This window comes from Clupea harengus, chromosome 8, assembly GCF_900700415.2.
Source record: "Clupea harengus chromosome 8, Ch_v2.0.2, whole genome shotgun sequence".
Classification (NCBI taxonomy): domain Eukaryota; kingdom Metazoa; phylum Chordata; class Actinopteri; order Clupeiformes; family Clupeidae; genus Clupea; species Clupea harengus.
Window position 1 is genome coordinate 6,612,648 of NC_045159.1, and position 21,257 is coordinate 6,633,904.

General features: G+C 44.1%; 2 protein-coding genes across 8 annotated transcripts; one reads left to right on the forward strand and one right to left on the reverse strand.

Annotated features, from left to right (window-relative positions):
* Positions 1-233: 233 nt before the first annotated feature.
* On the forward strand, positions 234-10,946 carry mapk9 (mitogen-activated protein kinase 9). 5 transcript variants are annotated; one of them, XM_031571651.2, is made up of 13 exons: positions 528-818; positions 975-1,031; positions 5,461-5,615; positions 5,932-6,061; positions 6,183-6,241; positions 6,361-6,499; positions 6,787-6,952; positions 8,856-8,927; positions 9,380-9,562; positions 9,703-9,827; positions 9,964-10,027; positions 10,365-10,436; positions 10,717-10,946. In XM_031571651.2, exons 3-13 carry the CDS (start codon positions 5,500-5,502, stop codon positions 10,857-10,859), a joined length of 1,269 nt encoding a protein of 422 aa, XP_031427511.1. In that variant the 5' UTR covers positions 528-818; positions 975-1,031; positions 5,461-5,499; the 3' UTR covers positions 10,860-10,946. The 5 variants fall into 5 exon arrangements, with proteins under 5 accessions (XP_031427512.1, XP_031427511.1, XP_012691227.1 ...); XM_031571652.2 differs by lacking the exons at positions 528-818; positions 975-1,031 and adding an exon at positions 234-415; XM_012835773.3 differs by lacking the exon at positions 975-1,031 and having other exon boundaries at positions 536-818; positions 10,720-10,946.
* Positions 10,947-13,644: 2,698 nt separating this feature from the next.
* Positions 13,645-19,761, reverse strand: si:ch211-247j9.1 (rho GTPase-activating protein 24). 3 transcript variants are annotated; one of them, XM_012835708.3, is made up of 7 exons: positions 18,611-19,761; positions 18,168-18,375; positions 17,733-17,865; positions 17,002-17,075; positions 16,467-16,588; positions 15,179-16,217; positions 13,645-14,383 (listed from the first exon to the last, which is right to left on the reverse strand). In XM_012835708.3, the coding sequence occupies exons 1-7, from the start codon at positions 18,780-18,782 to the stop codon at positions 14,146-14,148; spliced, it is 1,986 nt and encodes a 661-aa protein (XP_012691162.2). In that variant the 5' UTR covers positions 18,783-19,761; the 3' UTR covers positions 13,645-14,145. The 3 variants fall into 3 exon arrangements, with proteins under 3 accessions (XP_012691162.2, XP_042564368.1, XP_031427505.2); XM_042708434.1 differs by lacking the exon at positions 18,611-19,761 and having other exon boundaries at positions 18,168-18,598; XM_031571645.2 differs by lacking the exon at positions 18,611-19,761 and having other exon boundaries at positions 17,733-17,862; positions 18,168-18,394.
* Positions 19,762-21,257: the final 1,496 nt, after the last annotated feature.

Genomic DNA, 21,257 nt, shown 5'->3' on the forward strand with positions numbered 1-21,257 from the left:
TCCACCGATGTGAAATTATTTTATATACATACATGCTGCTTAATAGAGCAAGTGAATATTCAGAGGATGTTTCTATCTGTAGAATGATACTGATATTCCTTATCTACTCCCTAAATGTTACCATGAGGGAAATGGGAGCAGATCCTGTGGAAATAGTCTGACACTGATGATGCAAATAACGTCACCGTTTGACATTTCATAATTATAACAACATGTGGTATTTCTTGCATCTTGCGAGGTTTTCTCATTCTTGAGTTATGGATAGTTTTTATTTATTTTTATATGAAACAGTACCTGTTGAACTTGATGAGCTGCTCCCCCTTCACTCCCACCGCACGAAATTAAAACCATGGATGGGATGCGTCTTGGGTCGCCCAAAAAAAATATTATTGATAGCAGGACCTCGAAATAGCTGGTGACTATGTTTGTTGTCTGGTTTTTGCATGTTTTTTAATTAATTGCGTTTAATATCTTAAATGTGTCTTTAAGATGTCGGATTTTGCACACTTGGCCTAACTTTTCTGTGCCCATCAAAACTTGAAATTGACTCTGCTACGCCATTACGTCATTCTGGCTAACTCGCATTGCTGTCGAATTATTGTCCCTCCAACCTCCGCCCCTACAGTCATGCTTCAGACATTGATGGACTATTTTGAAAGCAGCCAGACGAAAACCTATTCTAAAAGTGTATTTCATTCACTGCTACATTAGAAAAGTGTCGTTTTACGTAGACGTAGAATAAGCGGCTATACTTCCGCAATTTGGAGTAGCTAGCTACTGTATGCATGGGAGAGAACCAGGGTGAGAGAGGAGAGAAGGTAAGCAGCAAGCTAGCTAACGTTAACACATTTCATCCCGACAGCTGTGCATAAGATTGTACGGCTGTTTTTGAAAACATTTTGTCAGTCTACTCATAGTGTATTTATGACAGCTTTGAACTAATTTACCGTCTGACGGTTACCACGTTCCCTTAGCTTTGACACCAAGGAATTGCTGCCCTGTACGCCCAGCACAGCTAGCTGTCTGCATTGGTAGGTTAACATTAGCTTTTGGAGTTCTGGCCTCTTCTCTGTAACGTTAGCTAGCATAGATCTTTTTTTAACGTGTCGTGATGGTATACCATGAGTTCTGGTTTTCGGATGGAATTGAAGGTTGTTTTTGTAACTGTGCCGTTAACTTAAATAGAACAACTGTGTGAGTTAGTCAACCTTCTCATACGAACGAGAGTAACGGTAGACCAGAAAAGTATGGTTATTCTGTCTTGTGCCTGCCCTAGCCCGCGATTGTACCTTTGACGTTGCCATACAAGTGCTAGCTTGTCTGGATCCTGGAGCATGTGTGATACAACATTTGTATTGCTGTTAATTGCATTGACAGAGTTACCTGGAAGCGTACGTGTCTCAGTGCTACCCAGTTCTATTAAGTTGCTCAAATAGTTATTCAAGGAAAGGTACGTTCGTGCAAAGTGAGGTTATCAGACAGGTATTAGTAATTAGTTATCTGGTATCCCTAGCGTATTACATCTGGGTGGATAGATGGGAGATTACTAATCAGGTTGCTAGTTAAGATAGTCTGGTGACCCAGAAAGGCCGGCATGATCCCCAGCAATGGGCAGCAGCTGAATCGGCCCACTACTTCATCCCATATAACCGATATGACTTCTTGTGAACAGATCAAATTTATTTTATGATCTATGATTAAACAGGGCTCCACATTCAATGTGTCAAATTTACGGTCAACGATTAAATGACGCCTTCTGATAACAGGGCTCATATTCACTTTATGACCTATGATTAAACATGACTTCACGTTCACATGCAACATCAATGGGAAAGTTTAAGTTTAAGTAACTACACATGCCTGCCAGTAAAGTTACAGGTTAATCATATGGAAGGTTTCCCCTATTAAATGCAGTTAGTAGACATTTCGTGTGTAATCTAATCTTTAACTGTGAAGAAACGATACAGTTAAAGGAAGTTTTAAATTGTATATATAGTCTGTGTGAGTGTGACCTAGAGAAAGAAGGTCCATCTCCTCATTTTCTGTAGTTGACCCCTCACTCTGACCCCGGTGTCATATGATTTCCCATTGATGTTGCATGTGAAGTCATGTTTAATCATAGGTCATAAAGTGAATATGAGCCCTGGTATCAGAAGGCGTCATTTAATCGTTGACTGTAAATTTGAGACATTGAATGTGGAGCCCTGTTTAATCATAGATCACAAAATAAATTTGATCTGTTCACAAGAAGTCATATCGGTTATATGGGATGAAGTAGTGGGCCGATTCAGCTGCTGCCCATTGCTGGGGATCATGCCGGCCTTTCTGGGTCACCAGACTATCTGCATGCCATGGGGCTCTTCACATAACACGGCCTGCGTCTGCCCTCTGACCACAGAGTCACATTGCTCTGTGTTTGTGTCGTTGTTCATGTTTTCCCTGTATTTCTTTAAATATGTGCCCTAGCAGAAACAGTGGGCCATCAGTTACTTGGACAGACTAACGTACCGCGTTGACGTCTCTGGCTGTTATCAGACTAGCTGTTACCATGCCCTATCAGGCAAGGTGCACAAGAAACATGCTTCTGCTCCATTCAGAAAGAATGAAAGGATAGCCTTGAAACATTCCACATTCAAGCAGACACAGACTTCATGTGGAAATGGTCTGCAGTTGTCTGCTACCTTCTGAGCAATCAGTACAAGCACAGCAAGATTTTATCACTGTGATTTAGCACTGCTGCAAATGGGGGACAGCATGACTATTTCACAGTGATCTTGGTGTCCTGATGGATCAGAGGAATGCTGATCTTGACCTAGCTTATTTCTCCCATATGAATTTGTTCCCTCCCCTGGCTCTCTCAGCTTAGTCTGAGCTGGAGTAAACATCATGGCGCGGAATGTGTGGTAAGCGTCTTTACCACCCAAGGTTACCCTTTGTCATCCCGAATGTGGATGATTATGTAGTAAGGGCCACATTACAAGGTGTGTAGTGTGTATTCAGGGTCTTTTGTTTATGCAGGTGCTTAGCCATGCCATTAAAAGCAGGCAGTTAAATGGATGCAGTGGTTCGTTTAGCTTACTTTAACCTTCAAGTTTTGTCTTTGTTTGTGTCATACTGGGAATTCAAAAATGTGTGGTTATGAAATCAGACGGGTAACATGTAGCCTAACTTGTACAATAAGGTGTAGGTTATGTGCCCATAAGTGTGATTTTATCTAACTATGATCTGGCACTTGTCTAGTCCCATGTCCAGATATGTTTAAAGGTGCTATATATAAGGGTTTTAGTTGAAAACATTCGGAAATTAATTAGAAATAGCAGCAGAATGTGACATTATGTCGGAAACGCCTATACAATGTGTTACCTAGATATCTACTCAAGTTAACCAGCTAGCCAGCTAGAGCTGCACTGTCCTCTCTCATAATACCACTTTGTACCTCAGGAGGCACTAGTGAGGCACTGTAGTGAAAACAGTAAAGCAAAGCAATGGGCCACACTGTCAGGAGTGGTGCTATTAATTGCTAAATAATTACAGTTAAAGTGTTTGTTAATTCATGGGAAAAATGGAACGCTCTGATTAAACAGAGCGAATGTACGAACGCACCCCAAGTTGGCATGGCTATCCTGGAGTTGGCAGCAACAAGTAGCTCAGTTGCCCATCGGTTATCATTAATGGTTATACTATCAGCTAGCTCAAAAGCTTGAGTGCTTAAATGAAGACCTACAGGGGTCTGTTTGATTAAATTAATGTAAAACATCACAATGCACTGCCCCCAATCTGCTTTGCATGTTAGTGTTCCGCTAGTCAAGTCTACATACAGTAACTTTAAGGATTGTAGATTGGACAGTTTGGCTATCCCCTCTGGTATAAATGTTTGCATTGGTTTGAGTCAGTGTGCAGATGTACTTGCAGCTCAGTATTTTCTGCTTTCCAGTGAATATTCATGTGGCTCGCTAGTCTATTGATTCACGGGCAGGCCTGGATTCCTTGTATCCTTAATCTAATGCCTTCATGTGCTGCTTGTGGCCAGAGGAGTATGGTCCATTAAGATATTGGATTATTGAGCACTGTATAACATGATTAGGTTTATCTCTCTCCAGATCGGATGAAATGGGCTCCAGGACTTCTTACCCTAACAAAATAATAATACAAGGCTCTGTAAGGCCTAAACAACGCTTGGCCACATCCATTTATACCCATCAGAAATGTAATTCTTTCACTGGTTGTCAGGATTTTATTCCATAGGGCGTTTTTGGACAACATTTGACCTGAAGGCTTGAATCTTTTGGTCAGTGCAATGTCAGTATATGACACAGCTTTACCGAAAGAGGAGCCTTAATGCATAGTTGAGCAATCTCTTCAGTGAGCAGGTCTGTTGGAGTGAAGGAGGAGTGCAGGAGAAGTGCCTTTGAAGTTTGAAACAAACAGTCTTCTCTGGCGAGGAGGGAACTGTAAATTCTGAAAAAGGGGTGAAGTGCTGGACCATTTAGGGAGAAGTACAAGTACAAGTACAAGTTGGTACGAAAGTGATACCGACGCATGGCTTCCTTATTTCTCCTCTCTTGTGTTGATTTAAACCCAGGAGGAATAAAGACATGGTGAAGGCAACGATAGTACTTTAGCCTGTACAGTTCTCTGAGCCTACAGGGTTTGTGTAGGCCAACCATAGAAGACACATGGGCTGATGGGACACTGTGGAGACTTCTGGCTTTTTCTTTGTTTTCAGCAATAACACAAGTGTAGTCAATGATTAGCCATCTGTACTGTACATCTAATGTCTTACGTATTTACCTCATCAATTCCTCTCTTTTGTACGCTCAAGTCAAATTTATGGAATATTTTGATAATCACGATATTGGTGGTATTCATGGTGTTGGGACAGTCAGTGTCATTTATGTTTTGTCAAAAAATTTGAAGCATAAAACTGAGCTATGCCAGTGTGTGTAACAAAGTATAGTATGGCCCTCCAGCGTCACAAAGGCGGATCCTCTCACTGATGCTCTTGTCTCATTATCCATATCAGTCACACTATTAACTGACTGGAATAGATTTAGCGACCATATTAATAATGGACGAGCTGAAGTCTCGGTCACTAGAAATAAAGCAGATGGCAGAAAAGCTGAAAGGGTCTCTGAACTTGTCAGTCTCTCCCCTCCGACTTAGAATTTTGTCATCGTAACCCCCCCCCCTGTTTTCTGAGCTTGCATTTTTCCCAGCCCCTCAGTTAAAATTTAAATTGAATTTGCCAATCTTCCCAAGCATAGGCTGGGAAATACATCACTATTGGGGTGTAATGGATCTACTTATCACAGTAAATGACAAAATAAGTCTGGTGTTGAAATAATGCCAGTATGCTGGATTTCATAGGCAGTTTCAGTTAAGTCTCTGCTGAACAGACATCGGACAGATGATTGCCATGTCAGTTTATATAATATGACTCTTTGCCTCCCCTGTCTTCAGGACTGACCCATTTAGCGACGCCCTTGCGGAGGAGGAGCCATGACTGAGGGGGAGGGGCACTTTTACAGCCAGCAGGTGGGTGACTCCACCTTCACCGTGTTGAGGAGGTACCAGCAGCTCAGAGCCATTGGCTCCGGGGCCCAGGGCATCGTCTGGTGAGTGTGCCGTCTGGAGAACTCATTAGCGTAGGTCACAAACCCGCAGAGCGTAGGCCAGGTCACGTGTATTGTATTTTTAACACACCAAAATACTTGTTTTAACGACAAGAAATGGACAAGTTATGCAGTGTCAGCCCATTTCATTGTGAGCCACATGAAAAGTAAAACGCTGCGCGTGTCTGTAGTCGTACTGACCCTCACTCTGTTACAACAGATAATGTTGGTATGTTCGGCATGTATGTATGTATGTATGTATGTGTGTGTGTGTATGTTGATCATTTCTGCCCTATTTTTATTTCCCCGCTGACCTCAGCTCAGCTCTGGACAATGTCCTCGGGATCCCGGTAGCAGTGAAGAAGCTCAGCCGCCCGTTTCAAAACCAGACCCACGCCAAGCGGGCTTACAGGGAGCTGGTGCTCCTCAAGTGTGTCAACCACAAAAATGTGCGTTACTCTCCTGTGGCACTCACTGTAATGCCATCATCTACCGAGTTGAGTGAACCGTGTCGCGGTTAGTTGCGTCACGCCAGCCACTAACAACCACACCTCTCCGTCTTCTCTGCAGATCATACGGTTGCTGAATGTGTTCACACCGCAAAAATCACTGGAGGAGTTTCAAGATTTGTAAGTCCTGCGCTTGTGTTTGATAACCCTTTCACTACTCTGTTGGGAGGCTCATTAAACCTCTGGATTTAGGACCATAGGATGACTGCTCTTCAGTTACTATAATGTATGCCCCACAGGTACCTAGTGATGGAGCTGATGGATGCGAGCCTGTGTCAGGTGATCCACATGGACCTGGATCATGAGAGGATGTCCTATCTGCTCTACCAGATCCTCTGTGGCATCCGACATCTGCACTCTGCAGGCATCATCCACAGGGTCAGCACCATTTTGTATTGGTATAAACTTGTATCATGTTTTCTTTAGAGAATTTATATTAAACTGATAGCTCCTACTGGCAGAGTTTGGGCCATAGGGAATGCTGATTGCTTTTGTTTTTCTGACTTTTTTCATGATAAGAATGAATAACATGGTGGCTGTGAGTAAAATACTCTAACAGACCTCTCTGGATGTGCTCTGAAACTCACGTCCCAACTAAAGGCTGAGCATCAAATCTTCGAGCATTGTCATTATTAGCATCAACTACACCTCCCTTTTGTCCACAGGACCTGAAACCCAGCAATATAGTGGTGAAGTCCGACTGCACTTTAAAGATTTTAGACTTCGGGCTCGCCAGGACCGCCTGCACCAACTTCATGATGACTCCGTACGTGGTGACCAGATACTACCGAGCCCCAGAGGTGATCCTGGGCATGAAGTACAAAGAGAACGGTGCGCCAGCCTCCCGCGTCACCACCACACCAGCACTCTGTATGATATTACAGACTCATGCTTCACTATCATACCCCAAGCACATCATTCTTGTCCTATTCTATCCTTTAATTTGCTTTGACAGTTGCTGACAGTGTGCTTATGGGAATTGATGTCATACTGTTGGTAATGGTATCAGATGTCAAATGTTGATATAGTACTGAGACCCACTAGTGGTGCTCTCCCTTTTCATTAGATTGACATCCACGGTGATAAAGGGCTCTTTCCATGCACAGATCTACAGTGGAAAGGGTAGCCTGGTAGATAGTGTTGCTGTAGAGGTAAGCCTGTACAGGTTCAGTCTTTATACTGTATATAGCCTGTCTCGCATTCCCCTTTGCAGATAGTAAATAGGATTGTGTAAATAGGAGTGTGTTAGCTGGTAGTATGTCTAGTAAACTGGTCCCCTTCTGGTTAATGTAGTGGCTACATCTTTGCTTTTGGCAGCGGGTGTTTTTTTAGACTGATGTTCTTGTCACGGTTAAAGAAAAGGAAAAGGAGAGATTAAGTTGAGAATAATTTGTGCTTTCCTCTTATTTAATTTATGCAATAAGTATCAACATTACTGCTAGTTACGCACAAGCTTTGTGTAAAAAAACATAATGTGTTAGACCAGGGGTCTCCAACCTTTTTTGCACCACGGACCGGTTTAATGTAGGCATTATTTTCACGGACCGGCAGATAAATACAGCAAAAATAAAATAACCGACCGGCATAAAATAAAAGACCGGCATAAAAACGAATGTTAAGTGCATGAAAAATACAACTCACCATTGTACTGACTTGTACTTTATCCTATAAAGCAGTGGTTCTCAAAGTGGGGGGCGCGGACACTCTCCCGGGGGGGCGCAATGTCACAGACGGAGAAAAAAAAACGTTGAGGACCTATGACTGTTTAGTGAAAGCTCCCTCCGTGGCGAAATGCAAAGGGCTGGACTGACACAAACAAATCAAATACACAGTTTAATTTCTGATCCACCAATAAAACGGAGAGTTATCATTTGAACGCGAGTTGAAAGTTTTCTCATCTGGGCTTTGTTTTTAACTTGGACCAGAATTTAAGAACGCTAAATAGCAGTGGTGAATCAGCCAGATTGTTTTTAAGGGCTTAATTTGTGAGAAACCGTTGGTGATTGCACTCACGTCAATTCTACAGACATCCTCCGATTTAAATAATTATAAAAATTAAAAATATGAGAATATTTTAATCATTAACAATTACGTTTCACATTTAAATGTATGCTTCTAAGAGGCATCGTAATGTTCTAAAAAAGCACTACACGAACACTGCAAATATAAGTGAATCAATAAATAAGCATTATGGACACATTCTGCAACAGTACCCTACCTCCACCTCTGCACTGGTGAGAAGTTAGGTCTGCGTTTAATCCACAGGTGCTTGCTTTCTGCTTTGACATGATTTTGATCAGTCTGAAGTTGATTTCGCGTTGCTGTGGAGTCTGTGGATTGTGCACACGTCTCTTCAGTTGCATGCCTCTAAGAACGTTTGTTTTCTTACTCCTTTTCGCTAGTTTGCGTGCTTGTTTTTTGAGTAACATATCTCCTGACCGAGAAAAGGGTCTTGACGTGTCAAGAGGCACAGGCGAATGTTACATCGGGGAAAATCCGGTTGTTTTTCAAAATAAAACACCTTTCAGACTCTAATAATTAATACAACGGAAATTATATAAATTATTTATTCTTTCTTTGCGGCCCGGTAGGAAATGCCTCACGGACCGGTACCGGGCCGTGGCCCGGTGGTTGGGGACCACTGTGTTAGACTGTAGGTGCAGATCAGTACTATACAGTAGTATAATGTACAGTAGTATAATGTAAACCGCTGAAATGTCTGTTGTCTTTGCAGTGGATATCTGGTCAGTCGGCTGCATAATGGGAGAGATGGTGAAAGGCAGTGTCATCTTCCAGGGCACAGACCGTATCCTTTGCAGGCCAGATCTTCTGGAAATATACTTACTCTCTGTTTATTTCTGCACTGTTCTCTTTGCATTCATGGGTATTTGTGATTCAGGCATATGTGGAACTTCCTCCCGGAAGGCCGAAGGTGTCAGGAAATGCTTCCTTTCCCATATCAAGTGAACAGTGAGCCTCTTCCCCTGTGTGTGCAGCCGACCTCTCGGTCTGTTATTCAGTGACTAGTGGAAACTTAAATGACATGACCGATAAATTCAAATCCAAATGTAAAAGGACAGATACAAAAGTCAATTGTAAATCAGTGGCTGAATGGCCTTGTCTGTCTGTCCATTTTTTTTTCCCCGTCTTTCATTGTTCCTTTGTGTGTCTGTATGCTGGTGATGTCCCACAGAAAATAAAATCTTATTGCATCATATTGTCTTTACTAGTCTATCTCCTTAACTCCATCCTCTTTAGATATTGACCAGTGGAATAAAGTCATAGAGATTTTAGGCACCCCCTCCCAGGAGTTCATGAACCGACTGATGGAGACTGTGAGGAACTACGTCATGAACAAGCCTCAGTATCCCGGAGTCAGCTTCAGCGAGCTCTTCCCTGACTGGGCCTTCCCAGCTGAAACGGAGCACGACAAACTCAAAAGTAAGGCTTGCAGTAATACCCTCAGTATTGCAGTAATACCATCAGTCTATCCATAGAATAGTCACAGCAGCGCTCCTAGCGTTTGGACGGGCTGGCGGCCATTTTGGTGATGGCTCTTCTCTGTGTTCTCCCTGCTGCAGCCAGCCAAGCTCGGGACCTGTTGTCCAAGATGCTGGTTATCGACCCAGAGTCCCGCATCTCGGTGCAGGACGCCTTGAACCACCCCTATATCCACGTGTGGTACGACCCAGCCGAGGCAGATGCGGTGAGTTGCCTCGTGTCCTCATTTTATTTTCAGGGGCCAATAGTGTTGGAAATGAGTTGTTCAATTCCGAGCAGATTCCGAGCAAATTGCTAAGCACTTTTGATTGTGCTGTGTTTGTTTGTGTCTATATGTTTAGCCGCCCCCTCAGATTTCAGACAAGCAGTTGGAGGAAAGAGAACATTCCATTGAACAATGGAAAGGTAAAGAACTATAATATTCAGTTATTAACAGCACACATGGATAGTGATTTCTTCTCTAAGTGTACCTTTCATATTCAGTTTAAACATTGTAAAACCAAGAGTAATTAGCAAGTTGTGTGGAAAAACACTTACTTTTAGCTTATTAATATACATGCATACATTGATACTATATGTTGATATACCTGCATGCTTTCACCAGTGTTTAACCAGGTTATAGGTGTTATTTAGACTGGGAAAATGCCCTGTTATCAGTTTTGATTAATTTCAGCTCTATAATGTGTTGTCCGTCATATATGCAGTTTGTGCTGTGGAAGGCTGAAAAGTTCTCTCTTTGCAGAGTTGATCTATATAGAAGTGATGGACTGGGAGGAGAGGAACAAGAATGGGGTACTGAAAGAAGAAGGGTCTGGTGAGTTATCACAGCCATGCAGCTCCCAGTGTAGGAAGAAAAAAAAATGCTTGCTCTGCTAATTGTGCTTGTCCGTGGCTAATTGCATTGTCTAATTACATTTACAGAGCTTTCACTTCAGCTTGCTATCACACTGTGACTACATAGTCAGTGACTTCTCTTCCTGGAAGTCTCACAAATGTCTATCTGTCAGATGGAGGCTTGTGTGTTTGTGTGGGTGGTGGACCATGCTAACAGTGCTCCTCTCCTCCTCCTCCTCCTCCTCCTCCTCCTCCTCCAGTAGATGGCATGGTGAACAGCAGCGCCACGGCCTCGCAGTCGTCCTCCATAAACGACATCTCCTCCATGTCCACGGAGCAGACGCTCGCCTCCGACACGGACAGCAGCTGTGCCGACACCCTCACAGAGACGCTGGAGGAGTAGCCCTGAGAACCCCTTCCTCTCTCTCCATCTCTCTTTTTCTCGCTCTCTCTCGCTCTCTCTCCCCCTCTCTCTCTCTCTCTCTCTCTCTCTCTCTCTCTCTCTCTCTCTCTCTCTCTCTCTCTCTCTCGCTCTCGCTCTCTCTCCTTCTCTGACTGAAAGGATTGAGACAGAATGTATGTATGTTTCTGTTAGTTTTTTTTTTTTTCATTTTGTCTTCCAGTGGAAGGGCTGAGCGGCTGGTTGCGTTCTGTTTTGATTAATTTGAGTGTGTTGTATTGATCAATACTCGCAGCACTTGTCGTGCTACATGATTTGAGACGTCAAAAGCTTTAAGGTTGTGTTGCCTTAGAAATGAAAACAACCAGCGCACTCGGCCTTCCGTAGAATCATCGTTGGATTCTTTTCCTTTGTGCAATTATTTTAAAATCACGCACCGATGCCTTTATTTTTTTATCTCTCTTCCCATGATAAGTCAGACCTAGGTTTTAAAGCATTTTCACCTTAACACCTGGACACATTTCCCTGGTGTCGGCTCCATTCGAATAGCCATAGTGTAATCTTTAACTGATCATGATGATTGTCATATTGTCCGTTCATTTGAATGAAATCACAGTCACTGTACAGTTAACGGCCACCCAAATGAAGCACAGAAACAAATAGGCTACTTAATAGTATATGCAATACATACAGAATCCTTAGAGTTCATGCCATCGGGATAATCTGTGGTGTTCAAAATTTCCAGCTGCATGTTAACTGCAAATGGCTTAACGCTCTAAATGCAACATACTAAGTATGCCTGTACACATGTAGAAAACAGTAGTGCCTGCCTTGTATATAGAAAAAGTACTCCATGTTTATGGTTTGCATTGTCAAGGGCTTGAGGATAATGGATATCATGCGTATAGCCTTTAGGTTGTGTTTATGTATATAGGTATATAAATGTGTAAATGTATTGATTTTTTTTTTCTTGTGCTGTTGAAACATGGTTTTATAGCTTCTCCGAGTGTGCAGAAGCATAAGTACTGTACAAAAAAAGACATTTCCATTTATTTTGAAGCAAAATATAGATTCGGAAATGATAACGGATGAATTGGGATGTGAACATGGATTCACGCAGAAGTGTTTTAAAGTGAGCTTGCACAGAGTATGTTCAGACAGACCCAGCTAAGGGACACGCAGGCAAAAGTGACACTGTACATTTCGAGCACTTTCTTAGCAGACCCCACTGTCATTGCAGTGGTGGGCCAGTTTATGGAGAGAGGGGTCAGTTGTCATTTCTCTTCGTACTCTTTGAATACTACATGTCCTCACAGTTCTCCTGAAAGACATTTGCTGTTTGACCACACTCTTTTTTTCGGTCACCCCACAGAGTTAGTGTTTTCATGCTTTCTATCACACATCCTCCTTTATGAATATATACTGCTAAAGAACAGACTCATTGCCTGTTTTTTTTTTTTTTTAAACGGCCTGTCAAGTGTACTTCAGGAATACTCTCTTTCTCTCAATCTTTCTTTCTTTCTCTCTCTCTCTCTCCCTCTCTCTCCCTCTCTCCTTGAGTCACTGGTAGGCTGCTGATGGTCACTTTGTCTCTGCTCATTGCTACATATCGTACATTTTGTCCAGGCCACTGCTGGACTCTTAAACTTGAAAATGATCTGAAGGTTGGGAACAACGGTGCTCATTTGAGATTCGAGGGACACCCAGAAAATGACAGGAAAAGAGATGGTCACGGACGGCATCGGCCATACGTCAGGGTGTTGGAGTCGAGGTTTTCAGCAGAATACTCAGATTTGACAAGCTGTACATTGTTGCATTTGCCTTAAAATTCACCAGAGTATCACAGCATAGCCACATCCAGGGCTTTGTGATGGATTTGTGTTTCATTAAGAGGACAATTTTATTTTATTGGTTTTATTTTGAGTCAGACAAGTTTACCTTTTTTTCCAGTATGATTTCTGTGTCAAATTATAACCTTGCTTCCCATTCATTCACATCAGGCCATGGATCTCTCGTAGATGTGTTTCTGTGTATGAATGTGTGTTTTTTTTTTTTTTTTTTTTTTCCAACTGTTTGCATGAAAATATAGTACCAGGCAATAGTGCATCAGCGCCTATTGTTTACCAAGTCTGTTCCGTGTCTTTCGGTGTAGTCTTTGACTGTTTGTCGTCAGAACCTCACACTTGCCACATCTCACTAATGAACCCCGATGTCAAATGTCTGTTTTGTGTCATAGTGTAAACTGATCTGAGCACGGGCCTCAGTTTTGAAAGGGCTTTTCATAGTGTGTTAATTTTCACACAAAGAGAGGGAGAAATGCATCTGAGTGCAGCAGTGTTTGCCTGTCTGTCTGACAATCCAGACCCCTGTCAAAGAGTCGGAACATTGAATGACATTTCAGAAGAAGTGAGTGTTGTTTTCACTGATTCCTGTACATCTAGTCGAATCGTGTAGACTAGTGTTGCATTAAAAACTGTTGTTGTGAAATAACTTTCCTTGTCTGAAAATGTATGAATCTTTTTTCACTCCCAACTTTTCTCATCAATAATCATGAAAATGTTCATCAAAACCAGTTGCACCCTATTATTGCTGTATTCTTTGGATTATTGTTATGTAATGCGTAATGCCCGAGGCTCCATGCATGACTACACTTACAACATCCCACAGTATGTTTAATGCAAAATATACAAATCTATGACCTGAAGAGTAATTATGGTTAAGGAGAATTCAAATTTAACTTTTCCTTTGGAGGGGGGAAATGATAAAATAAAATATCCACAAGGCATCATATTTTGGTGACTTTGTGTTTTATTAGTGTTTTAAATGAGTGGCAGTTACATGAGTGCAGAAAAACGTATTTACATCTGTATGTTTATCAAGCACTCTTGTAGAAGTTTAGCTTCAACAGCCAAAACATTGTTATGAAATGTGTTGCCAACCACAGGCGAGTCATTTCAAGCAGGTCTAGGTGCTTTCCTATCTGTATCCGTAGCGAGACAGTCCAATGATCCAGTAATCCAATCCATGCATCATCATCCTATACACCATAAGAATCATTCACCAATCAAAAGGCATCAGATCCCGGTCTGTATTCCGCTTAACTTTGGCGGTCCCGCCCAAGACAGCAGGCGGGTAGGCCTTTACGGTATCCGTGGCAGGCCATCATAAAGTGAGTTGAAATTTCGCTGGTTTCAGGATTATGAAAGGAAGCACTTGAAGGTGCAGGCTAACACATTGGACTGTGTTTGAGTTATTGATTGGGTCAGTAAAAGCAGTTTGTAGTCAAAGATTAGAAGCTCTGTATAATACGCTCTGTTTTCTTTGCCTCAGCGTTGAGATCTCCAAAAGTATCAAAAAATTGTTCCATCTCCTTTTGGAGGGCGGTATTCCGTCGGTCGGCGTCGAGTCGGGCGCGTTCCACGTTGCGCATCTTGATTTCGGCCACGCTGAACCACTGGCGCTGCTGCTCGAGGCTTGATCGGAGCCCCGCCACCTCAGCCTGCAGCGTCTCGTTCTTTCGTTCTAACCTACAAAGAGAAATGCTGGTCATACACGCATTTGTAATCAACCATGGGTGTCGCTAGACCCCTTCTACTGGTGCACTGCTCCAGTATTGAGCTGCCGTTTCCCAGTAAAGTTCGAGTTTTAACAAGCTCCTATATTGGCAGTAGATTCACTTAAAATTATCATTACGGGGAAATAATGTCTGGTTATCCTAATCCACAATGTCAAAGCAATGCATTTGAACCCAAAGTCCAAACTGCGAAACAAGAATCAGAATCGAGGAATGATACGACGCGACTAAACTATAATACTGATTATTTTATTTAGAGTTGACTACAAACAGACTGTTGTAGATGGACAAAAGAAAACTCTAAGCACTAAGGATCAGAGACAGAATGATAAAAGCTGGCTGTAAATAAGTTAGTGATAAACAAGCTAGTTAGCTAACCTACTTGCAGAACTGGCAAATATAAGAATCCTGAAAGATTACATGAATTTGGAGCCCCAGTAGAGCTTTATGTCAAGCAACGCCCCTGAAATAAACATCAGTGACAGTCAATCAGGAGATAGAGTTTGGACATAAAACTACACAGAGCACTCATAAGCATATAGTACATTCACAAATGTTTGCCTGTTAGGCTATGTGATAACTATATTTAATAATATTGGCCCTTGGTGACAGCTTCATTAAAACACCAAAAGATGATTTGATTCGAAAAGCTGACAATTTAGCATTTGTTTATGAGATGATTTAAAAGTAGGCATCAGGTATTTTTTTAAATTAATTTGGTGTGCATTTCAGCTTTGTGTTTATTTACCTCTGGATCCTGGCTTCATACTCTGCTTTCTGCCTGGCCATTTGCTGCCTCAGTCCAGCCAGAAGGCAGTGCATGGCATGGGTGGCAGTGGGCATGTGGGGGTCTGGAGGTGCTGAGGGCAGGAAGACCTCGCTACTCCCCGTGCTCAGCGGAGCGTCGGTGGGGGCAGAGGATGAGGCAAGCGAGTTATGGTGGGCATCCCCATCTTCACGGTCCACCCTGAACAAAGACGGGAAGCTGACGGAGGCTTGGCACGGGCTGGAAGGACCTCCACTCCCGCTCCGGGTTCCGTCCTGAAGCAGGGCCTCGCAGGACGACCACGTGCTGCCGCTGCCTGCCACGCTGGTGGCCCCCTCCACCTCGGCCATGCCAACGCCGCTACCCGTGTCTGCCGCTTCATCTACCACAAGGTCAGTCATGGTGTCCATATTGTCATAGACAGACAGGGTGCTGTCCTGCGCATCGCTGCTGCCGCTGTTCCCCCCCAGATCTTTCTCCGCCGTCCACCGCGGCTCCTCAATGCCGGACCAGTCCGCGGGCTGCGAAGGACCCTCCAGCACGGCCGTCTGAGAGGAGGCAGGCGAGGATGGACTGGCGGGGAGAGGGATGAGTCCTGAGTCTGGGGAATGGCACTTTGACGGCGCAGGACTGTAGCTCTGTGGCTCGGCAGGACTGGAACCTATGGCCGCGGCAGCAGACAGCTGACTCGCTGTCTCCGTCACAAGAGGGGACTTCCGCCTCTCCCTGGGACTGTGTGAGGACCCTCGCCTCTCAGCCGTCAGCGGGAGGGACAGCTGCCGTGAGCAGGGTGTGGAGGCCAGGTGGGGGGAGGGGAGGCAGTCAGCGGCCATGCCCAGGTGGGAGTCACACTCCTGGACGTCCAGCTCAGTGTGGGCCCACTCCGCGTGGTTACTGTGGCGGTGACCGGTCAGGGGAGCAGGTCTGGAAATCCTGGGAGTGTCTGTGTCCCCATCTTTGGAGAAGAGCAGGCTGTGCTCGCGAATGAGGTCAGACATCAGGTGCTGGATGGCAGCGGTCCCTTAAGGGAAAGACCACAGAGTCAACGGCAATGCTACTAGTGCCACAAGCATACAGGAATACAGAATACAGGATTGTGCAGAAGCCTATGATATTGTGTTTTCATTCTCTCAAAATTACATTTTCTCACTCTCAAAATCTATTTTTCACTCTCATTCGCTCTCTCTCTCATTCGCTCTCTCTCTCACTCACTCTCTCTTTTTACTTATATTCTTCCCCCCTTTTTCCCATACCCATACATCAAACCTACCTCCAATAATGCTTTCAGGATCCTCTGCTTTTGGCCGTAAAATGTTGGGCCCAAAAACAGTTGCCAGATTCTCGATGTTCATTTTGTTGCTGCTGGAGTAAGTCTGAACTTCGTTTAAAAACCTGCAATGGCAAACTTTATCAGCTTGTTCAAAGGTATACATAAGTCACAATGAATGTGTGTTTTTGGTGCTGTGGAAAGTTTCATCATGATACTAGATGCTACATTTCACTGGCAATGAAAATATTCACAAAATAAAAATGGATTATCTATACATAATCTCGGTCATCTCACTGTGTTTATTATTTTAAGATGTAATGCTCCACTGTCAGTCGAGAGAGAACAATCTGAAAAAAAGACCTCTCTGGAGCAGGGATTTGTCTTGGTTTTTCTTTAGTCAAAGTCAGGAAGGTGACGTGACTGGAATATCATATTTCAGACTAGTAAATCAACTGACTGGTGGTTCTCTATTCAGAACGTATTGCAATGACAGCCTGTATTGAAGCCTTACTGGCAGCCGGTATTGAAGCCTTACTGGCAGATGTAGTTCAGCAGGTTGAAGTTAGCCACAGGAAGTTCATGAAGCAGACTTCTCAGCTCCAGCAATCCCTAAGTAAACAAAACAATAGAAAAACAGCAGATATTTTGTTATTAGCTTTTGATAGTGCCTAATATTAGACACTACTGCCTGTATGTCACTATTGAACAGCCACTAGGTAATGTCACAGACAGTCACTATCAGGGATGTGCACAGGGGGGGGGGGCTAAGGTTGCCCGGGCAACTGCCCGTCTGCCCTCCTCGACTCAAGTTGTCCCTCTGAAGGAAAACATTTATTTTATAGTATAGCGACTGCAGAATTTCATGTAGGCCTAGATAAAAAAATCGCTGAATATGTGCGCGGGGGAGTGGGCGTGGAGGCGACGGTTAGTGATTGACTCTGACAATTTTACAGTTTCAAGTGATATGGGCAGAATATGCGAGCGGGGGGAGGGGGCGTGGCGGCGCTTACAAAAATGAACGTATTGCCTTTTTTTCAGGTCCCTGGTCACTATGGTTAATGCTGCACGCAGTGTTGGTTAGCACAGATTCAGTGTGTACTTTCCAGTGCAGCACCACAGATGATTAAACTGCCATGTTTGTTCTGTCTGTGCTGTCTGTGCTGTGCTGTCTGTGCTGTGCTGTCTGTGCTGTGCTGTCTGTCTGTCTGTCTGTCTGTGCTGTCTGTCTGTCTGTCTGTGCTGTCTGTCTGTGCGAGAGGTACATACCTGCTTCCTGTCTGCTGGGATTCTCTTGCCACAGATGAGGAAGTCTGGGTAGCGAGAGAATGGTACTAAAGGTTCTGGAAGTTCCCTCAGGTAAAGCTTCAACAGAGATGCCACTGTGTGCACATCAGTACTGCTGGGAGGGTAACACACACACACACACACATGCAAACACAAACATAAACACCTGCACAAGCACAGGCACACTAACATTACATATGCTCAGCAAGGAAGCCACATGTATTGTTTATCACATCACACATGGCGCATGAGTGTATGTGTATGTGACCCAACTCTTCAGAGAGCACCTCCCTTCCCAACTTGCACTTCTACTAGAACTTAACTTGCACTTTCAGCAGTTACATTACACTCTGGATAAAAGCGTCTGCTAAATGACTAAATGTAAATGTAAATGTATGTGTTATTGTGTAAGGGCACCTGTCAAAGGAGGGTTTCTCTCCTGCGTCGAAGGCCTCCTGCAGCTCTTTCACCAGCGTGGCCTGGCCCGGCTGACGGAACAGACCCACCTCTGTGAGCCCGCGCTCGCGGATGAAGTCCACACACTGCTCCACCACCAGAGGAGCCATGTGAACCCCATAGCGACGCTCATACAGCACAGTCTCCTCCAAACGCTGGCCAAACACTCCTGACGGAGAGAGACAAAGAGAGACATGTTTATCTGTACGGTACTGTAAGGCAAGTATCACCCATATGAAGAAATGTGAGAGAGATAAACAAGATAAAGGTAAAACAAGTATCTGCATCAGTTCTTCTAAGAAATATCCAATCAGCGTCCTAACAGTAACAGCACACATTAATTGCTTTGTAGACATCCGAGAGACATCCAGGCAGAGAGTGTGTTTTTTTCCTGTGCTACTCACGCCTTCGGAAACTCAACACTCTTTTGATCTTCCTGTAAGTAGAGTGTGAGAGGTAACTGCTTGTCCGATACACCACAGGTTTGCTCTCCGGCATGGTCACTTCACTTTCACCTCTGCTTCTGTTCTTTTTGTCACTCTCGGGCCACCACACTCTCCCTGCTGTTCTGTGCATAAGCAAAGAATCTAATGACTTTCGAAGGATCTTCTCTTCCGACCGATGCAGAGTTCCATGTCCTCGTGGGTATCTGATCGGGGTGTTTCTTTTCTTCCTGTCTTGAAGCGTTCGTTCTGTTTTTTTTCCACTCCAACCTTCCCCCTCATTTTCCTAGGCATCCTCCCGCTCTCCTCCCATCCTCATCTGAACAAGATAAGACTTCTTGGTAAGATAAAAGCAGAATGGAACAGGACGTTTTTTTCCAAACGTGTACAACAAAGACTCTCCAGTTCAAGTCCTAAGTTTGCTAATCAGATGTATCAGCACTGTGATGGAAAAACCCTCAATCAGTACACTTCCCCACACACACCGTAAAAACTCCAGACATGTCCAAAATGATCCCAATGGCGTAAGCAGAAAAACACCTCACCAAAAAAAAAAGTCACAAAAGAAAAACAATATGCAGTGTGACTCCTCACATTGCCATTAGAAACTGTACAGTATACTTAGATGTTCCCCTCCAAATCCACAGGGGGAAGAAAAGCTGATGTGAAGTTACCTGGGATTATATGGTCAGGTTGAGGAGACGAGCAGTAACTCAACATGTCACTGGGCTAGGAGTGTCCAATCACCAGTGGGTGTCCATGGTGACAGAGAGGTGAGAGCTCCTCCTCCTGTGGCTGACCGCTCTCTGGTTGAAGGGGCATATCTGACCCTCCATGTGACGGGGAAATCGGAGAGCTGTCCGCTCACAATGCAGAGGATGTGGAGAGAATGGTGGAGAGGTGCTGCAAGATTCCACTGGAGCGGCCAGTCTATTTCAGGGCACGTACACGGTCACGTAGCAGTGCCCACCATGGTACCAGCTCCATCCCTGTCCCTTCACCTCTCTAAAGTGCTCATGACACAGTCACAGTCTACGAAGAAAGGAAAAGGCCATCTAGTTGAGTAGAAGCGAAGGCTGTGAATTTGGTGTGCACAAGATGCCTTCCAGTGACACCTCACTCAGTGCACCTGTCAGTGCACATTCTGTTATGCTGTCTGTGCCTCTTCTTTTCTTAACCTCTCTGCTTCTCAAGTTTAGTATGTGCTTACTTGTCATTCTCTTTGAGTGAAGACTACCCCCCCCCCTTCTCCCTACTCTACATTCCTCCTCACCCTGAGGTCAGAATACCTCACACCATGCTCACTGGAGGGTGGCCAAGGGGGCACGAGCACACACTCTCTCTCTCTCTCTCTCTCTCTCTGTCTCTCTCTCTCTGTCTCTCACTCTCTCTCCGTCTCTCTCTCTCTCCGTCTCTCTCTCTCTCTGTGTGTCTCTCTCTCTCTCTCCGTCTCTCTCTCTCTCTGTCTGTCTCTCTCTCTGTGTGTCTCTCACTCTCTCTCCGTCTCTCTCTCTCTCCGTCTCTCTCTCTCTCTGTGTGTCTCTCTCTCTCTCTGTGTCTCTCTCTCTCTCTCACTCTCTCTCTCTCTCTGTCTGTCTGTGTCTCTCTCTCTCTCTCTCTGGGAATCATTAACAAGTGAGAACAGGGCCACGGATTGGCTAAAAATAAATGAGGTGGAACTCTCTGCCCTGTGGCCCTCATTCTGCCCGTGCCCTCTTCCCCACGGCGCTTCCTCACGGTCTCCTCTGTCACTCCTCATTGGGTCAGACGGAACACACCCTCTTACACTTCTGTATGGATTAGGAAAACTCAATAGCAGTCGATCAGCTGATCAAACAGTGAGGCAAACACACCTCTTTATCCCTGAAAGATCCTCATTCTTGGATTTTTGCCAGCTCAGGGGTGTACTGCTCTCTTACCTGGGGCAGTCTTTCCCCATTGATGTTTCGGCCGTGTGTGCATACTAGAGTTGAGGACCCCGGGGGTCTAGGGTGACTGATGGTTCAGAGGTTGTGTGGGGAATTCATTCGGAATGTTAATCTCTCCTGGGAAGTGAGTGGCAGCGAGGGTGGAAATGAGCCCCGGAAGTGAGAGTTGGGTCATTGGGAATGTCATTGGGAATGTGTGTGACACACTGTCAGTGGGTAACAGCTCTGGCTGCAGTTCTCAAGGAATAGGCTATAATACTCTCACCGTTGTCTAAAAAAACAAGATAAATTGCTTTTGCTCTGTAGGACTCCCTAGCTTCTTGTCAGTGGAACTGAGTGATTAGGTAGTGCATAAGCAGTGTTGGGGAGTAACCAGTTACATTTTTACAAAAATAAATGTAATTGTTTACAATTACTGAGAACATTTTAATTATAGTTACTAATCAAAATGGTACAGAGGGGCTACATCTAAATGTATTTTTTTCAGTAAAAAGCTTTAATGCAGTATGCGCTCAAATTTTGAGTTTTGTTTTTGATTGGTTCACTTGTTCAAATTTGCACCTCCTCTTGTCTACTAATAAAACTTTAAAAAGTAACCTCCCCAAGCCTGGGCATAAACCTTTTGGTTTTGGGAATAGTTCTTCATCTGAAACATTGGAGGATGATGGGAGGTAGATGAG